This window comes from Rhipicephalus microplus, unplaced genomic scaffold, assembly GCF_043290135.1.
Source record: "Rhipicephalus microplus isolate Deutch F79 unplaced genomic scaffold, USDA_Rmic scaffold_17, whole genome shotgun sequence".
NCBI classification, from domain to species: Eukaryota; Metazoa; Arthropoda; class Arachnida; order Ixodida; family Ixodidae; genus Rhipicephalus; species Rhipicephalus microplus.
In genome coordinates, this window is record NW_027464590.1 from 4,004,519 (window position 1) to 4,024,252 (window position 19,734).

Below are 19,734 nucleotides of genomic sequence, written 5' to 3' on the forward strand. Positions count from 1 at the left end.
GATAGATACTGGCGCGCATGTGTCCATTATGAGTGCTAACCATCGCCGCCGACTTAGAAAAGTTCTCACGCCCGCCCTCAACCGAGCTGTACGAGTCGCCGATGGAGGAACTGCTGCAATTCTTGGCATGTGCTCTGCGCGAGTGTCTATTGGGGAGAGAAGCACTGTCGTTCTTTTCGCCGTCATCGAACATTGCCCTCATGAACTCATACTCGGTATGGATTTTCTAGCCATGCACTCTGCCCTCATAGACTGTTCAGCTGGTTCTCTCCATCTCGATTTACCCCTCTTTTCCGACCCGACCAGCCCTCCGCAAACCAGCCTCTGCTGCATTGATTTCACGCGCCTCCCTCCTAACTCTGTCACTCATGTCGACTTATCCTCCACGCCGCCAGTACCTGATGGTGATTACATGGTGGCCCCGATTCCTGCAGTGATGCTTACGCATGGGGTTGCTGTGCCGCATATGATTCTGACGATTAAGAGAAACCGCACCGTCCTTCCACTGGTCAACTTTTCACTCGCCACCCAAGTTCTGCCACAGGGTATCTCCCTGGCAAAAATTACTGCTCTCCAAGATGACCATGTCGAGCCCTTCAGAGTTGACAATTGCTGCAGCTCAGTCAGTGGTTCCACTCCATCACGTTCTTGGGACGCCGACATCGAGCGAATGGTGTCATCGGACCTTACGTCTGAGCAAGCTGCGGCGCTTTGCGACGTCCTTGAGGGCTATCGTAGCATTTTCGACTTTGCCAGCAACTCTTTGGGCCAAACGACCATTGTCACCCATCGCATAAATACTGGCCATGCAACCCCCATTCGCCGACGCCCCTACCGTGTGTCGGCGTCGGAGCGTGCAATATTACAACACGAAGTCGACAAAATGCTTGCGAAAAACATTATCGAGCCTTCATGCAGCCCCTGGGCTTCTCCAGTTGTCCTTGTTAAAAAGAAAGATGGAACATGGCGCTTTTGTGTCGATTACCGTCACCTTAACAAAATTACAAAAAAAGACGTTTATCCTTTACCTCGCATCGACGACGCCCTCGACTGCCTGTACGGTGCCACTTATTTTTCAACTATTGACCTTCGATCAGGGTACTGGCAGATAGCCGTCGACGAGATGGACCGCGAGAAGACCGCATTCATCACTCCTGATGGTCTTTATCAGTTTAAGGTGATGCCCTTTGGACTCTGCAATGCACCAGCCACATTTGAAAGAATGATGGACTCATTGCTCCAAGGGCTGAAATGGTCCACCTGCTTGTGTTACCTTGACGATGTTATCGTCTTTTCGCCCACATTCGACTCACATCTTGATCGTTTGTCAGCTATTCTGGACGTTTTTCGTCGAGCCGGACTCCAGCTTAACGCCTCCAAGTGCCGCTTCGCTCGTCGTCAAATTTCCGTGCTCGGTCACCTTGTCGATGCCCAAGGCGTGCGTCCAGACCCAGAGAAAATTCGCGCAGTCACGAACTTTCCCGTTCCGAAGACCACAAAGGATGTCCGCAGTTTTGTGGGGTTGTGCTCATATTTCAGACGCTTTGTTAAGGACTTTGCGACCATTGCACGCCCACTCACAGAGCTCTTGAAGAAAGACGTCTCGTTTACATGGGGCCATGACCAAGCGTCATCGTTTTCACAACTTACGACATTGCTTACAACGCCACCAATCTTGGCTCACTTTGATCCATTAGCTCCAACCGAGGTTCACACGGACGCCAGTGGACATGGCATAGGAGCTGTGCTATTGCAGCAACAACGCGGACACGACCGTGTTATAGCCTACGCAAGTCGACTGCTATCTCCAGCCGAGCGCAACTATTCTATCACGGAGCGTGAGTGCCTCGCCCTTGTATGGGCAGTCGCCAAGTTTTGCCCATACCTGTACGGGCGCTCATTCCGTGTTGTCACGGATGATCACGCGCTCTGCTGGCTAGCCTCCCTGAAGGACCCCACGGGACGTCTCGCTCGTTGGGCTCTACGCCTTCAAGAGTACACGTTCTCTGTAATGTACAAAACAGGGCGATTACATCAGGATGCGGATTGTTTATCCCGCTACCCTGTTGACGAAGCAACCGATACTGACGCTATCACGGACGTTTTTTCCGTGTCGCAGCTGTTAAACATTGGCGAAGAGCAACGTCGGGATGCTTCTTTACGAGCCATCATTGACAAACTGGAGTCCACGCCACGCGACCCGTCCCTACGAATGTTTTTGGTGAAAGACGGGATCCTATATCGCCGCAACCTTGATTCCTTCGGATCAGACTTACTTCCTGTCATCCCAGCGCACCTGCGTTCCACTGTCCTGCATCAACTTCATGACGCTCCCATGACGGGCCATTTGGGCGTTTCTCGCACATACGATCGGGTACGACGTCGGTTTTTTTGGCCTGGACTTGCCCGCTCGGTTCGACGCTATGTCGCCGCTTGTGAGCCCTGTCAGCGTCGCAAAACGCCGTCTGCCCTCCCAGCCGGCTACCTTCAGCCGATCGACGTTCCCAACGAGCCTTTTTTTCGAGTTGGTCTCGACCTGTTGGGCCCTTTCCCACTCTCCACAGCCGGAAATAAATGGATTGCTGTTGCCACGGACTACGCGACGCGGTACGCAATCACACGAGCACTCCCGACCAGCTGCGCTACCGACGTTGCGGACTTTCTGCTGTACGACATAATATTAGTGCACGGTGCTCCCCGACAACTTCTCACCGACCGTGGCCGCACGTTCTTATCAGCTGTCGTTCATGAAATCCTGAGGTCTTGCCATACCAAGCACAAATTTACTACTTCGTACCATCCACAGTCAAATGGCCTCACGGAGCGCCTTAACAGGACCCTAACCGATATGCTTGCCAAATACGTTGCGCCAGACCACCATGATTGGGACATTCATTTGCCGTATGTGACGTTCGCCTACAACTCATCTCGTCACAACACTGCCGGATATTCGCCCTTCTATCTACTATATGGCCGGGACCCAACTCTACCTTTAGACACATTACTACCTGCGGCCACTGAATATGCTGGTGAAGCCATTGCCCGCGCTGACCACGCGCGCCAAGTCGCCCGTAACCGTCTACAGGCTTCACAGGCGCGCCAACAACAGCTCTACAATTCTCACCATAGGGACGTGCACTTTTCTCCGGGATCTCTCGTGCTCCTCTGGTCACCTACTCGGCGTGTGGGACTGTCGGAAAAACTGTTGTCGCCCTACACTGGACCATTCCGTATCGTTCGCCAAGTGACAGACGTCACGTACGAGATTGTTCCAACCGATCCAACAAGGTCATCGTCAGCTCCGAGCGACACCGTTCACGTGGCTCGGCTAAAGCCCTATTACCCCCCTTCGACATCATCTGCGTAAATTTAGCACCGGGACGGTGCTTCTACCGCCGGGGGTTATGATACAAAAATGCGGCTAAACACGGCTGCAAGAAAGAAGAGGACGAAGTGGGTTTTTCTGTTGGATGCTGGTCTGACGCCATCTTGCTCGTCGGGTTCTCTGCGCTGTAAATAGCTCATTAAACAAGTTACTCGTAACAATATGACGCGCCTGTTCCGACGGGCTGATCTGAGTATGACAGAGGAAAAGAAGTTGCGTCACCTGATGCGTGGAGTTAAGGGGCAGCTTTTCGCTGGTCTTGTACGGAGCCCTCCGAACACGATGGCCGAGTTTTTGTCTGAAGCCGTCACGATGGAAAAGATGCTTCAGCACCGATCCACCCTGTATGAGCGGCAAGTGAACACGTCCACTGCTCAAGTTCTCATGGCTATTGGGGGCAACACCGAGTGTCTGCGCGACCTTATCCGCTCTATAGCACGCGAGGAGCTCCAAAAGGCTGCCAAACCACAACCACCTACAGTGTGTTCCATTGCAAGCATCGTCAAGGACGAGCTGCATCATGTCATTCGTGACCCTGTGAGTCTGGATAACGCCACACCCGCCCCGGCTGACTACCACCGTGCGACCTATGCGGAAGCCTTGAAGCGCCCAGCTTCCTCTTCCCCGCTGTTTGTTCAGGCACCTTCTACGGTTTCCCTTCAGTCGGCGCAGCCTCTACGGTATTACGAGAACACACGCATGCCCCCACCCCTCGTTTACGCCAGTCCTGTGCATCTTGTGGAACGACCAGCACACTACCTTGACGACAGACGCGTTTCACCTCGGAAATCTGATGCTTGGCGCACTCCTGATCGCCGACCTGCATGCTTCCACTGCGGTGAAGCGGACCATTTGTACCGCCAGTGTCCATACCGGCACCTCGGGCTGCGCGGCTTTTCAGTATATTCAGCACCTCTTTGGTATGGCCAGCCACCCCGGGACATTGAGGACTACCTGGCTCAACAGCGCATTTCACCGCCTTCTGGACGGCAGTCGCGCTCACCGTCACCGAGGCGCTTTGCATCTTCGCCCCAGCGCCATGCTGGCGCACGGCCCCCCAGTCCACGCCGGGAAAACTAACGCAAGCGACCCTTGGAGGCAAGGTCGCTGGCAGTCGACGTGCTTAAGACCTCCGATCAATGCTAACAGTAAAGGGTGTAGATTCGACTGAGCGATATGTGCAGCTTTCTCTGGATATACCGGTGCTGATGGACGGCTATGCAGTTGGTGCTTTAGTTGATACCGGGGCTGACTTTTCGATACTAGGCGGGAAAATGACCGGACTACTAAAGAAGGTAATCACGCCCTGGCATGGCTCCGTGATTCGAACGGCCATTGGCCACACCGTCTCTCCGCTTGGAACCTGCACGATTAGAGTTCGGGTCTGCGGTTATAATTTTGTAGCAAGTTTCCTTGTGCTCCATGAATGTTCATGCGACGTTATTCTTGGTGTTGACTTCCTGCAGGAGTATGGAGCTGTCATTGATCTTCAAGAGAATCCCATCACCTTTTCAGCCGACCGAGCAATCGACAAGCAGGACGACCAACAACGTACCAACGTTCTTCGTGTTTCTGCTGAAAGTATAACGCTTCCTCCAAGAGCCAGTGTTATAGTCGACGTCACATGCTGTGGATTGCGAGATGGTGGAGCGATTGTAGAAAGTAATTTTGAACACCTGCTGACTCAAGGTGTTTGTGTGGCTAGGAGTATCATACAGCTACGTGATAGCCGATCCCAACTGCTCGTTACAAATTTCAGCAACGAACACCGACACCTTTTCCGTGGCACTTCGTTAGCGTTTGCAGATGAATTAGGAATCGTTCCCATCTGCTTCTCGTCGGACGCAGTGGAGGCCGCCGATACGTCTCTAAACAATATCTATATTAATTCTAACCTCACACCAGAAAACCAGACAGCACTGCGAAAACTCTTGCTTGAATCCAAGTCATGCTTCGCTACTTCCTCTAAGGTGCGCCAGACTTCGATCACTAGGCACAGAATCATCACTTACGACGATGCCCGCCGAGTACACCAACAGCCTTACCGCGTGTCAGCGAAGAAACGAGAAGTCATTTGTACGCAAGTTCGAGAAATGCTTGACGACGGCAACTTCGAGCCTTCCAACAGTGCGTGATCCTCTCCGGTCGTCCTAGTCAAGAAGAAAGACGGAACGCTACGTTTTTGCGTCGATTACCGGAAGTTGAACAGCGTGACTAAAAAGGACGTGTACCCGCTGCCACGCGTCGACGACTCGTTAGACAGATTACGCCGCGCCCACTATTTTTCCTCTTTGGATTTAAAAAGCGGGTACTCGCAGGTTGAGGTTGACGAGCGAGACCGCGAGAAAATGGCCTTTGTGACCCCTGATGCCCTGTATGAATTTTGAGTCCTTCCTTTTGGTTTGTGCTCAGCGCCCGCAACCTTCCAGCGAATGATGGACACTGTGCATACTAGTCTGAAGTGGCAAACTTGTCCCGTATACCTTAATGATGTTGCCGTTTTTTCTGAAACCTTCCAGCAACATCTTCACTGCCTCAGGAGTGTGCTACAGGCTATTCAATCAGCAGATCTTACACTCAAACCGCAGAAGTGTCACTTTGGTTATGAAGAGCTCAAATTCCTTGGCCATGTAGTCAACGTGAAAAAAGTCCGATCCGACCCCGACAAACTTGCCGCTGTAGCCGAGTTTCCGCATCCTACAGACAAGAAGACTGTTCGGCGCTTTCTGGGCCTGTGCGCCTACTGTCGACAATTTATTAGAGGGTTTTCGAAGATAGCTGAACCCTTGACTCGCCTGACACGCGACGACACACCGTTTGTATGGGCTAGCGAGCAACAGGCTGCTTTTGCCGAGCTACGACAGCGGATGCAGTCAGCCCCTGTTCTTGCGCATTCAGACGATGATGCTAACACAGAGGTGCACAGTGACGCCAGTAACATCGGCCTCGGCACAGTGCTCGTCCAGCATCAACACGGCAAAGAACGAGTCATAGCCTATGCCAGCCGCTCACTGTCCCGTACCGAGGTGAATTACGCGACCACAGAGAAAGAGTGTCTCGCAGTAGTGTGGGCGATCACCAAGTTGCGCCTGTACCTCTACGGTCGTCTATTTAAAGTGGTGACGGACCACCATGCCCTCTGGTGGTTGGTGAACATACGTGATCCCTCTGGACGACTGGCCCGATGGAGCTTGCGTCTACAGGAATTTGATGTGACCATCGTATATAAGTCTGGACGGAAGCATGAAGTCGCTGATACGCTGTCGCGTGCACCCATACATTTAGTCAATCAAGAAGAAGAAGACGATGACGGTTTCCTGGGCGCCCTTAGCTCATCTGACTTGAGCAGACGCCAGCGAGAGGATGAAGAGATTCGACCGCTCATCGACTATCTGGAGGGTCATAGCGCGGTTATACCTCGCCATCTATCTCACGTCGTGACGTCTTTCTGCCTCCGAGATAATGTCCTGTACAAAAAAGACGCCCGTTCTACCAGCCGCGCTTACCTCCTCGTCATTCCGAAGAACATGCGGGACGAAGTACTCTCCGCATGTCATGACGAGCCCACATCTGGTCATCTAGGTTACTCGAGAACGCTCGCCAGAGTAAGTGAGGCGTACTACTGGCCCGGACTTTCGGCAAGCGTGAAGCAGTACGTTAAAAGCTGTCGTGAATTCCAGCGTCGAAAGTCGCCACCAAGCAAGCCGGCAAGATTACTTCAGCCAATTGATCCACCCCACAAGCCGTTTGACCAAGTCGGCTTGGACATTCTCGGCCCATTTCCTTTATCGTCCGACGGCAACAAATGGGTCATTGTTGCAACTGACTATTTGACCCGCTGTACTGAGACACAGGCGATACCACGAGCCACGTCTTCTGAGGTAGCACAGTTCTTCATGTGCCACATTGTTCTGCGCCACGGTGCTCCATCTACAGTGATAACCGACAGAGTAACAGCGTTCACTGCACAGCTTATTGATAAAGTTTTTCGACTAAAAAATACTAGGCATCGAACGACAACTGCTTATCATCCGCAGAGAAACGGCTTAACCGAGTGACTAAATAAGACAGTCACAAACATGATCTTCATGTACACCGACGTCCAAAACAATACATAGGATCGCATTTTGCCTTATGTGACGTTCGCTTATAACACCGGCGTTCAAGAAACTACCCGATTTACACCGTTTCGCCTTCTATACGGCCGCGAAGTTCAGACCATGCTGGATGCGATGCTTCCTTGTGAAGACGCCATCAATTAACAACTGACGCAGAAGAATTCGCAGAGCGTGCCGAGGAAACTCGTCAGCTCACCCGGCTACACATTGGTCAGCAGCAACAGGTCGATGCACGACGTTACAATATGCGTCACAATGACGTATCTTACTGTCCCGGAGACCAAGTTTGGGTTTGGACCCCTGTTTGTCGCCGTGGCCTCTCCGAAAAGTTGCTCAGCAGATACTTCGGTTCGTATAAAGTATTACGCCGCGTGAGTGACGTAAACTACGAAGTGGTTCCGGACGCTACGTCATCACGATGGGTACAACGAAGACAACCAACCTCTGACATAGTTCACGTGGTGCGCATGAAGCCTCATTTTGCGCGTTCCTAAAAGACCACTTTTCCTGTTTTTTTGTGCTCCGACGATTGCCTCATCATTGGTGAACTTATTGCGTCTAACATTTGATTATTGGTGCCCTTATTCATTGTTTAAGCTACTTTGTTTTGCTTTTTTGCAGTAACTTTACAGCATCGGGACGATGCTTTTTCTTTATTATTGTTGAGGAGGAATATTGCCACCTACTTCTAGTAGTGGGTCGCATGCCAAGGTGAAGGCTCCACCACAAACAAGAAAGAAGTGCGCGTGGGCCCCCGCTCTGGCAAACAAGCCCAACCGACGCGCTTGGTTAGAGCCCTGTTGCTCAGACGTCAATAAACCTTGACGACACCTCCTGGAGCGACGTGACAGTATGGTACTGGTGCAAACATGATAAACATGTGATGCGTGTCATGTAACAGCATGACTACACGCTACGCGCATGTTGCGCGTAGCATGTAGCATGTAGCATGTAGCATGTACCATGGCCGTTTCACTAGCTTCACATGTACCAAACTCGGTATTACTGGACACCAATTGACCACATTGGCAAATGTTACATCGAAACATGATAATCATAATATGCGTGTCATGTAACAACATGAATACATGCCCCAATGATGATGCGCTCGCCGCCGTTTCGCTAGCTGCACATATGCCAAATTTGGTATGACGTGACGCCAGTGGATGACGATTATATGACTGGTGCAAACATGATAATCCTAACACGCGTGTCATGTAGAAACGTGACACCATACCACACTCATAGAGTGTTCGCTGCCGTTTCGTTAGCTCCACATATATACTAAATTTGGTATCACGGGTTGTCATTAGATGAAGAAGGTAAACGACACACCCGAACATGATAATTGTGACATGGAAGTCATGTACAACATCATTTACTTCCACCTCGTAACGTTGTGCTGATTTTGAAAAGACATGTCAACATTTCTCATTCGTGCTTCACATATCATTGATTCCACTGTACACGGGATCTGCCAATTTTTTTTATCTCCAACGCACAAAGCAGAAAGAAGAAAACAAGTCATGTCTTAGATGCGAAAAAAAAATTCTACTATTTCTTAGTGCCAACGCAATCATCGCAAGAATTCTCACTAGCCTTCACAGCGTTGCACTTGATGAGGGAAATGGAGTATAGGAAAAAGAAATTCGTAGAACACATGAACATGGGGTCAGAGGTGTGGCTCCTATGTGGGTGTCGCCATAATGCCTTATGATTTTCGAATATGCATAACCCCCTTTCCTCCCGCCCTCCCACTAAGTGTGACGCTGAGCTCGATTGTGCTGCCATTTTATATTCTGTGTGTGTGCAATTACGTCGCATTTGGAAATATACTTTTGATGAAAATGAAGAATTTTTTCAAGCAAACACTTCATGAGAGCTTATTTAACATAATTTAGTTAGTAGCATAAAGATGGCGAAAGCAAGACGGGAAACAGCGTGAACGAACCTATGAATTATCCCACGTCATCCCATGCACTAGGTGGTCCACGTAATACTCATAAAAAGTTTTAGAAAAAACCACGGGCTCTAGAAGCTTCCACCTCCTCTATATAAGTGTAAATAAACTGTTTAACTAATCATCAACCAGATGCACTTCATTCAGGTAAACATTTTATAATCTAGTTGGAAAGGGTGAAACTCAGCAAATAACCTCAAAATCCTCAGGTTATCTTGTGCTGAAATGTGTCTGGCTGTTTTTGTAGCGTAAGCTAATTGGCTGAGGTTGAGCAGTTTCAGTGGCAAGAAATAAACAAGAAAATATTTGACCCAATTCTGCATGTTGCATTGCAAATGTCGTCGAGAGACGATAGTCTTGCGTCTGGAGAGAGTGAACAAAACGTTTATTTGATGTTGTGCGGAAGAAAATTGGTGAATGGAATTGTGTAGGCGCTGCGTTAGAGTGCCTCGAGCGTGTAGTGGAGGTGAACGAGCGCATGGAGGCACGTTAGACTCGAGTGCCATCTCGCAGTTTTACAAGTGAGTGCTTATTCATAAACTTGTGTATGAAAGTGGTTAGGTAAAGTTTGATAAAACCGCCTGAAAGCTTAACAAACAACGTTTAAATAAAGAGCAGTGACGTAATATCTGAAAAGCTTGCTAAACATAAAAATGCATCAGCCTGACATAAGAAACGTCAGCAGCCTTACTGTTTTGTAGGAGAGTTGGAAGCGAATTTGTCTCATTTTTTTCATCTTCATACAATCGAAGATAACACTAATGGAACACGGTGGCGGAGCTCGTCGTCACTGCCCATCTTCAGACACTCAAACATTTGTATATTGGATTACAACCATAGAAAAGTACCACTTCTGACATACGCTTGAAGCGCATTCGCATATATACGATTGGTCAATATAGAGTAAACAAGCAGCGGTGAGCATAACAGCGTGTTTGGTATTAGTCAAAACAACTGCGTAGTATCACTCTTGGTTAATAAAAATTCTTTCATTGTCAAGCAAGTGCACCGAAGGTTGGCTTACACACGTGGCCTCATGCTTCCCGAAATGAAATGCTTTCACTAGCTCTCAGGTTTATTGATTCACATAAGGAAACGAAATTGACCGCGGTTGCGCGTGCTTCGCTGCGAATTTCGTCGAAGAACGATACTGGTGTATGGGAGTTCTTCTTTCGCTTACTTATTGGCTAAATTGTGTGACAGACAGGCTGACAGAGAGACAGGTCAAAATTTTTGCGTTACCGTGTACCAAGAAAGACTACCTTTGTTTAAAAGGCCAACCTTGTTTTCTAATACAGGTTTGCTCCCACATTGTTTGGAGTGCTGTACCGCCTTTACTAGATGTGTGCGTGGATATTTCAACGCATGCAAATAATTCCTGCAACAATGCATTTAGAAAATTGAATCGGTGAGAATCAGTGATTAGTCGGATAACACTGCCATAAGGGAAAATATTTCCAATTCTCGCTGCTGGTGATATGAAAGTAGACGTCTTGTTCAATTTTTTTAAACATGAATTCCGTTTTCTATTCGCTGAATTTATGTCCCCCCCCCCCAGAACCGCGTCAAAAAGAAGCACGATGAATATCAGCCACTGCATTGTTTATTTTCGGAGAGGGACTAACAACGCAAGGAAGAAATTCTTCGCAAGTTTTAAAGGCTGTTTGCACAATATCATAAAAGAGTTTTGAGACTCATGCTGTGGAGATAAAAACAAACAAAAATAAAAAGTTTACAACATCTGAAACTGCAAGCGTTAAAGCAAGCAGTCTTTTCGCAGAATAGCAGGGAAGCAAACTGTCTTCAGTTGAACGACGACAAGATTTTGATCAAGTCCGCTCTCTTTCAACACATCACGTAGACCACTTCATTATTTCAGTGCGTACAGCGCTATCGAGGGAAATGAAAAGACAGACAGAAGCACAGAAACACAACCGAAGTCGAAAGAATTTTCTCTCCACCCTGTACTTGACACGAACTTTAAGTGGAGAGAAAGAGAACGCTTTCCTTGTCTTGGGTAACGATCCCTGCGACTTTCAGTTTTTCTTTCACGGTGTGGGCATGTATGTCATTAAAACGACCATATCGAGGATGCTCTCCGTTCTTACCGTGCTGTGCGTCATGGGGATCACTCACGATTGCCTCTGAATTGTGGGCGGCTGTGGTTGCAACCCAAAAAGCCCTGGGTTTCCCTTCTTTCTCTTTTTCGCCATGGCGTCTCTTAATTAACGCTGCTCTACCGTGAGGGTGACGTCTTCCCAATATGCGACAAAGGCAACAACAAAAGCGTTCTTGCGATCGCAATTTTTTTTTTTCACAATATGTAACGCGATGCTGTTTTGTTTCTTCATTGCCGAATTTTTAGAAATTTATTGAGTTTAAAGAGAACGACCCCGAAATCTCCTGTAATCTTTGGCAGATTTTTTGTATATCGCGAAATATCGATTATTTTTTTCGTGCATAGGCAGGCCTATTGTAGCTGACGCAGCTCCTATAGGTTCACCAAAGAAGAGACGTTTAACCGGAGACACGGAAACGCACCTGATTTACCGTTAGAGATACGTTTTTAAGTTGCGTCAACAACTTGTAGTAGCTTATCTTTATGTGCAGCAGTTGGTAAGTTACAATAAGCAATGCAGAAAGGCAACGATGTCGACGGGCAAACGTTGAGCCTCGGTGGAGCGAGACAAAGGCCAGTTGGGCGTGGTACGCCTTCGCGCATTGTAAGCAGAAGCTGCTAGCCTCTACCTCCCGTGTGGCAGAAGCGTAGTGTGCACGAATGAGCACAGGCGCAAATTAATCCAAAACTCGAGAACGCACACTGGGTCATTTGTCTCCTTAATTGACGAATCTTTAAGCAAGGGTATATTGAGTACCACTGTTTATTTGTGTTTGTGGAAGCCATTTTACCTCATGATTCTCAATACACTGTGCCCAGGTATATGTTTACTACTTCAGCTATAACAAAGATTAAATTTGGTACTTTGCTTAAAGGGGTCAGCGTTATTCTTAGCCCATATTTTCGGCAGGCTTCCACATCAATATTTAAAAAAATCACCGCATATCTACGAAGTGAATGATGATGAGATAGGCGAAGCGGCCTCCAGCCGGTCCGTCCGTTCGTTCCTGCTTCCGTCCATCCGCGCGACCATCCGCGCGTCTGTCCGTCCGTCCGCGCGTCCGTCCGTCCATCTGTCTGTCTGTCTGGTAGTCTGTCTGTCCGTTCGTCCATGCGTCCATCTGTGCGTACATCTAGTGAACGCTCCACGTACCGCCATCTGGCATCTCGCATCGCTGTGGCACATACGTCAATCCACCTGTCCGTCCGTTCGTGCGTCCGTCTGTCCGCCCATCTGCTAGTCTGTATGTCCGTCCGTTCATCTGTGCGTCCATCTAGTGAACACTCTTAGTACCGCTATCTCACATCATGTATCCCCTGTGTCGTGTCACGCTGACGGACAGGGGACATTGCTCGACTCTAAGAAGCTTCGCCCCTAAAAATTTTGCACTGCAAGACTTCGATGCGAACAGTGAATCTCAGAGTTTCATTGGCTTCGACGAAAGTAACCAGTGTTGAGGGGGAGGAGGGGGGATCAACAACTTCTAAATATATATTCAGTTTTGCATGTGTATATAGGCACATCCATGGTTACGTTCGTGGTCCTGTTAGAAGCGTTTATTTTGCGTATTTTATTGCCTGGCATACTTTTCCTGTATACACGCAATCACACTTACAAACGCACGCACGAACTACATAGGCTTAAATGCCAGTTGACCCCCTATCCCCTGTAAGAAATATCTGCTGACGTCATGCCACGTAAATTTTCTGCAAGGATAACTTCCACGATTTCACGCTAGGAATCGTGCGGTGTATTCTACAAACATTTACTCCGCTCTCACATTGTGCATTGACCACACAGAAAGCTGACGCGAAAAAAAGAGAAAAAAAAAAGACTTACGTTTCACATTTTTCCGGAGCTTTTCCTGCAACCTTTACCAGCAAGTAACATAAACCGTTCCGCTACACCACGCGGCTGGCGTGACTGGCCGGCTGCCGCAGGTCAGTACGCGCGCAAAGGGCGTTTCAGCGCTCCTCTTCCTTAACGTGTCTTTTCTGTTAGCACTTGCTTTCAGTCTCTGCTAAAAACATAAATTGGCCTATAGAAGAAATGAGAAAGATTACGCACGCCATCGAACACCATCGAACGTGTGTGTGGTTCCACAAACAGGGCCCCTATTCGCAATTAATTTATGCTGACGAAGCACCGAAGTCTTCGGCAGATTCCCGAAAGACAGCCTTAGAACAGCGATGTTAAACTTCAGGGTGGGTCAGCGACTATAAAGAGGGAGGCTATTCAAAGAAAATCTTGAAAAGGAATAGCTCCGAAGTTAAGAAAAGTGTGCATATCACTGTCGACAAGCTCAAGATAAAGTATTTCAACTGAAATACGTCAGTTGTATTGTTAAGCTGTACCTTCTTAACCCGGCTCATTAGAGCGATGCCAGAGTGGGAAATATACGCAGCTAATCACACATTTTTAATTTTAGTGGGGATCTCGGCTAGCTGTTTATTTTGACTTTGTCCGCGTATAGTAATAATAATATTAACATTAATAATAACATGAGAACTTTGCCACCAACGCAGATTGTTCGGTACAAACTATTGCATAATCTTTCTCAATGATGAGCAAACAAGAAATAGAGTTCTGTCGCTAGCAACACACTCTAAATTTATATAATGGCACACCAGAAGATTTAGGTTGTAACGCAAAGTGCAGCAGTTTTCCTTAGTTACAAACGGTCAAATATTTCCTTTGTGTGTAAGAGGCCGTTTATCGCAACCGTAGAATAATCATGTTTAAATGAAAATGTTAAGAGACGTCTCCTAATAGCAATTTTTGTTATTCGAGAAACAACTCGTGTTTCAAGACAGGGCTATATATATTTAAATCCTTCATTTTCAATATCCACGATGTTCAATGCACCACCTGCAGGGAAAATTTTCGGTTCACTTCGATGAACAAATTGTATGTCTCGCCGTATTCAGTATAGTCTAGCTGCAGTAGCTGAATATCTTATATACCTCAAATAATAAAACCTGGGCTTTTACGTTCAGAAACCATAAAAAGTTTATAAGGCACGCGGAATCAGTCGGCTACGGAAATAGCAACCCTGTGCGGTTCTTTCACGTGCACTGATATCATCCAGTGTATGAGAATCTAGCATTTCAACATCCAAGTGCGACCCCCGCAGCTGGGATCACACACTTCATATTAGCAGCCGAGTACCATTCACTCTGTCCACCGCAGCAGACGACTTGGTTTGCAATCATTTAGGGTGGTGTCACGAGATTCGATCTTGGGGGCATGTTAGGAGGGGGGACAGCGATGATGTCTCTATACAACAATTTTAGAAACAGCGTGCACATCTAATGTGCAAAGCAAAGTAGTCAGTTTCTCCTGCTTGTGAGCGCGCCCATTCTTACCTGAAAGTGAGCACTGTGAGCGGCCGGTACGACTTGTGGCTTCGAGGATCCGCCATCGGTCGCCCCCAGAAATCGTTCATCCAAAGCGACGACAATGACGAAGATGTAGCGTGTCGTCTATTCTCTCCGGTGACGTCGGGGTTACCGACCACGGCCACCATGTCATCGTGCACGAAATCACCATCCAGCGAGTTCACGTAACACAGCACGGCCACGACACCGGCGCACAACGCGGGCATCCACGCGGTCCTACGTTCCACGCCATTGTCGACATACACCGGTTCTTTGGTGGCATCGGCTCCACCGTCGCTTCGCTTTTGTGGTTGTTGTTTCGTGGGGTGTTGACATCGTTGCCAATTAGATGATGGACGCCGCTGCTTGTGCTGATCCTCAACTGGTGTCGCCTTCACACTGACTGCTCGTAATATCGTAGAATGTTTCAAGTAAGAGTGCGTCCTAGTTACTACAGAAACGCACTTGGCACTGAACGACCGAGTCAACGCACGCACTGTACCCGCAGTGCGCGTTGCTTTACTTCGACAAAGTCTGTGCCATGTGTCCAGGTGGCAGTATTTCCCATTGCCGTCTGTGTGATCCGAAAGTGCCGTCTCGGTACACGCACCTCCAGATGTCTCCAGGTAGGCATGAAGCAGCGACGATTGCGCACCTCCGCTAAACCAGCCTCCTACAGCCATCGTTGAGATCCACACAACCAGCGTAGCACAATACAATCAAAGCACACACGCTTTCGTCGCTCTACCGTTCCAAGCAATACACTTTAATCACGCTAACGAAGTCGATGAACTGCACAGACACACACACGCACACAAGCAAACGGAAAGCGTCACAGGACAACTGGGCGCTTTCCGAAGCACGTGGTCGCTCACAGGACGGCTAATTCCCGGCCGCCGGTGTGAATCGAAGCGTATGTCCACTCAAGGCCTTCATCTTGTGCGACACTCCCGGTGAAGTATCGTGGTAATCCTTGGTAAATTCGTTCCACAGACGTCACTTTCGGTTGGTACAGCAAATTAATGGAAGGAGACAAGAGTGTCCTGTTTCTGTTTGGGGATAAGAACACCTCCCGCATGAGAAAGAAGGGCGCGCAGGGCATCGTGAGTACTAGTTCAGAAGAAACTAAAGAAAAACTAAAGAGAACGTAAACCTATTTGAATACTGCTGCTGCATCCTTCATAACGCATCTTCTTGTAGACACCCAAACGTTAGCGGAGCCACCCAGAAAGATATACAACCACTTTCCGGGGCTTGCACCTGGAAAAGAGTTCATCTGAAGCTACATGTTCACTTTCCAAAGACGTGTGTGCATCTCCAAACACCTTCCCTTAACCTGCCGACAGTACTTTGGAAGGCGAAACTTTGATAAGACGATTCAGGCGCCACGCTGCATTAAAATAAAAAATAAGCTAAGAGCACGAATTGAGATTCACGCGCGCACTGGGCGGAAACATGGGCGACCATTCTCGCTGAGAGCGCCAGTTGGAGCGCACAGCGCATAGGACGCACACGAACTGAACGGCACTGCAAAGTGAGAGAACCCCGGTGGGCTTCCGCGCACGCCCAGTAGAGGGCTTGCGCTGGCATGTTCGATGCGTCCCGTGGGCAGTGCTGCCATCTAACGGCTGGCGCAGATGTTGTGGGATAGAGGTGCCGTAAAATCTCGCTTTTTGGACGCACGGATTTGAGGCGCGGGTACAGACTTCTCAGTCGAAGTAGGGGTGCGCGAATATTCGAAACTTCATACGTTGAATACTTGTATTGTCTTCGATTCGGAAATCACATTCACTACTAGAAATATTTTAATGCTGCAAGACTTCGTGTGAAATAATCAAATCAGCACAATATACTGCATACGTGTGAGAAAATTTGCCATCCTTGGCACCGATAAATGGAAATTAGTTTCAGTTGCCAGGTTGTCCCCCTTTATCTCTCGGTTCGGTGCAATCGCGCCTTTGCAGTGGTAACGTTTCTAAGTGGCGTAGCCACAGAATAGCATTTCGTGTGAAACCTAGCATGTTGCACAAGATTCTTTAAATTATACTGAACGAAACCGCCGAACTAAGGCTTCAGTCATTGCGAAATCGAATAGAAATACGTGCAACTAAAGAAATCTACATCTTCTTTTGATTATTACTGTGATGAAGCAGCCACGATAAACAACGTAACAATGTCTTTACTTGTCTCATTCGACAAAGCATGCATATAAGGTTAAAGTATGGATGTAGCCCATTCAGCAGTAGTGTGTTACAGTGAGTGGATATAGGGACGGTGGCATGCACATGTGGTAGCAGTTAGGTCATACAATTCCTAAATTGACAGATGAATACAACTGTATGCACTGCCTAGCAAGGTTTAAATTGACCCGGGCTTAGGTTTCCTTTTGGGAAACGTAAATGCTTTGCCTCAACACCACCTCACGAGCTTCCTGGAGTGCAAGCATTTGAATGCTGAGGTCTGAGCGGCTCCAAATGGCTGCTCACATCGACGGAAGGGTCCTGTAAATAATTTGCTAGACTAAAACTTGCCTATTGATGTCTGACTGATGAAACAAAATTTTCAAAATTCAGTTGTGCTGTTCGTGACTAGATAGGAATTACACAGACTAGATTTGACTAGTTACATTAACCAACTATTGTGATGTATTTTTTCAAGTGAGGAATTCGAAGAAAATTACTCATTACTTTCTAACTTCTGACTACAAAGCACTCTTCTTAAAGCATAAAACAATTGTTCAAAAAAACAAAATAACAAAAAACACGTTATTTTGAGGGCATAACAAGTTTGGAAAGCTAAACAAAAATCTTTTCGTATTTTCATGTGTACGTGTTCTTAGTAAAGACTACATAAGTCGTCCATAAATTATGAACTTTGCTCACTGTAACCTACAAGTATTGTCATAGCCTTTGATAAGTAATAGCTATGTAACACCTTTTCTTTGGTCCAAACAAAACTTTGACGCAATTTCTTTACTATTCAGGATTAATTTTCCTATCTCTTTACTGTACATTAGGAGAACGCGGAAAACTTGGGAAAGCGAAAGGTACTGCGCTAAACCTGGTTCATTATAGGCAGGCTCTGTAGTGGTGTTTACAATCGAGAAATACCTGCGAATGCTCCAGCAAATACCAGTCTCCTGTGGCAAGGGTAACGGTGGCGCTGTGGATATCGCTCGCTCTCCGCAGGCTCTGAGGCGCTTGGTGTTCATATTGTCACGGGGTCGTGACGTGGCCGAAGACAGGAGACTTCGTGTTGGGATTTAACTGTTTATTTGGGCTAACCTGTGCCCGGTAAACGGAAAGTCTAATTACAGCAGCAGTCTTGCACAGATAGCAGTCTCGGACTAATAGCGGCGAACGGAGCGTCGGCCTTCGATCAACAACTCACAAGCGGTGAAGCGCGTCGGCATTTATACTCTTGCTGTCGAATGTTATAGCGTTATCGCTGGTGGTGGCGTAGGTTCCAGAAGAATCTGTACCGTTCGCACAGTGGGCATGATCTTATCGAAATGATCTACTACAGTCCGGAACCTCCTCGATAACTGCAGGCGCGGTTTGCGCTGAGAATCGTGTGGTGTTTTGGGACGATAACAAATACGTGGGAAATGGAACGTGGCAATATCAAATGTGACCTTTCTTTTGTAATGAAAACAAGTCTATATGAAGCCAAAGTTAAAACAAAATGAAGCAAATAGAAACAAGAGCGAGGCAAATAGACATTATGGGACATACACTGCTTTTCTGATTTACATACTTGAATATCACTACCATCTCATATTAATCAGTATCTCTAAAGTTGTCTTTATTTGAGAATGGCTGCCTGGGTTTATAATTTTCTTTCCAAAAATGTTGTCATCATACAACTTCTGGTTACACTAAACATTTTCCCCTTCTTCAATTTGAACACAACTGATCCTGCAACATTGCTTCTATTAATAATGAACCTATTTACTGTGAGTAATAGTTGGCAGATGGTTCACCAAAATATTAGTGTGGCAGGACTTCTTTTGTAGGTTTACTCTAAATAGTAGGTTGTAGTAACACATCCAATGAGCTTTGTTTATTTCAATGGCGCGAGCTTCCGAGAATCAATAATACAAGCAACGGGAGAAATCTAAATGCAAATAATGTTACATTAGCCGAAATTCTGGAAGAAACTGTCGAAGAAGAGGGACATTCATTGAACAAGCTGCACGTGGAAGTGTTTCTCCCGTGCACATTCTGCAGGCCTCCGTACACTCTAAATGAGTTGCACCCCTAAAGGGGCTTTACCGTGTCTGAAACTAACACCTAACAATGAGAGTGCTTTGGAAAACTAAATCACCGATGTCAAGGGTATTTCGGTGATTCAAAACACCCTTGTAGTAGGGTGTTATATGTTCGCCAAGCGCCCTTGAGGGTGCCAACTGGTGCACAGTGTAGCAGCATGACATAAGTTGGGTGATAGGCAGCAACCCCGAGAGGCTCGAAACTGTATGAGCTGTTTCGGGAGAAAAATGGAGAAAACGTACAAATTAAAGGAGTCAGTGCACGCTAAGGAAGTAAATACGGTTGGAGAAAGCCAGTAAACATTATTAAATTGTAAAACAAGAGTAAAAATATTTCAAGCAGGAAATAAAAAAACTTGAATAACACAAGAGAAGCAAAAAGTTACAGTAACAAATGTGAATATGTCTGCTATACGTGCAAAGTCAGCTGAACAAGAAAATCAAAACGAAAAAAAAAACAGTGAGTAGAAGTAACTAGTTCTTGAAGAAAAGAATAAAGAGGCT

General features: G+C 47.3%; 1 protein-coding gene across 2 annotated transcripts in view; it reads right to left on the minus strand.

Annotated features, from left to right (window-relative positions):
- The window catches only part of LOC142785021 (protein O-mannosyl-transferase TMTC1-like), a 97,983-nt gene extending 78,582 nt beyond the window's left edge, over window positions 1-19,401 (minus strand). For both annotated transcript variants that reach the window (XM_075883434.1, XM_075883433.1), the window contains exon 1: window positions 14,949-19,401. In XM_075883434.1, the coding sequence (XP_075739549.1) occupies window positions 14,949-15,643 (695 nt within the window). In that variant the 5' untranslated portion in view covers window positions 15,644-19,401. The remainder of the gene's footprint in view (window positions 1-14,948) is intronic.
- Window positions 19,402-19,734: the final 333 nt, after the last annotated feature.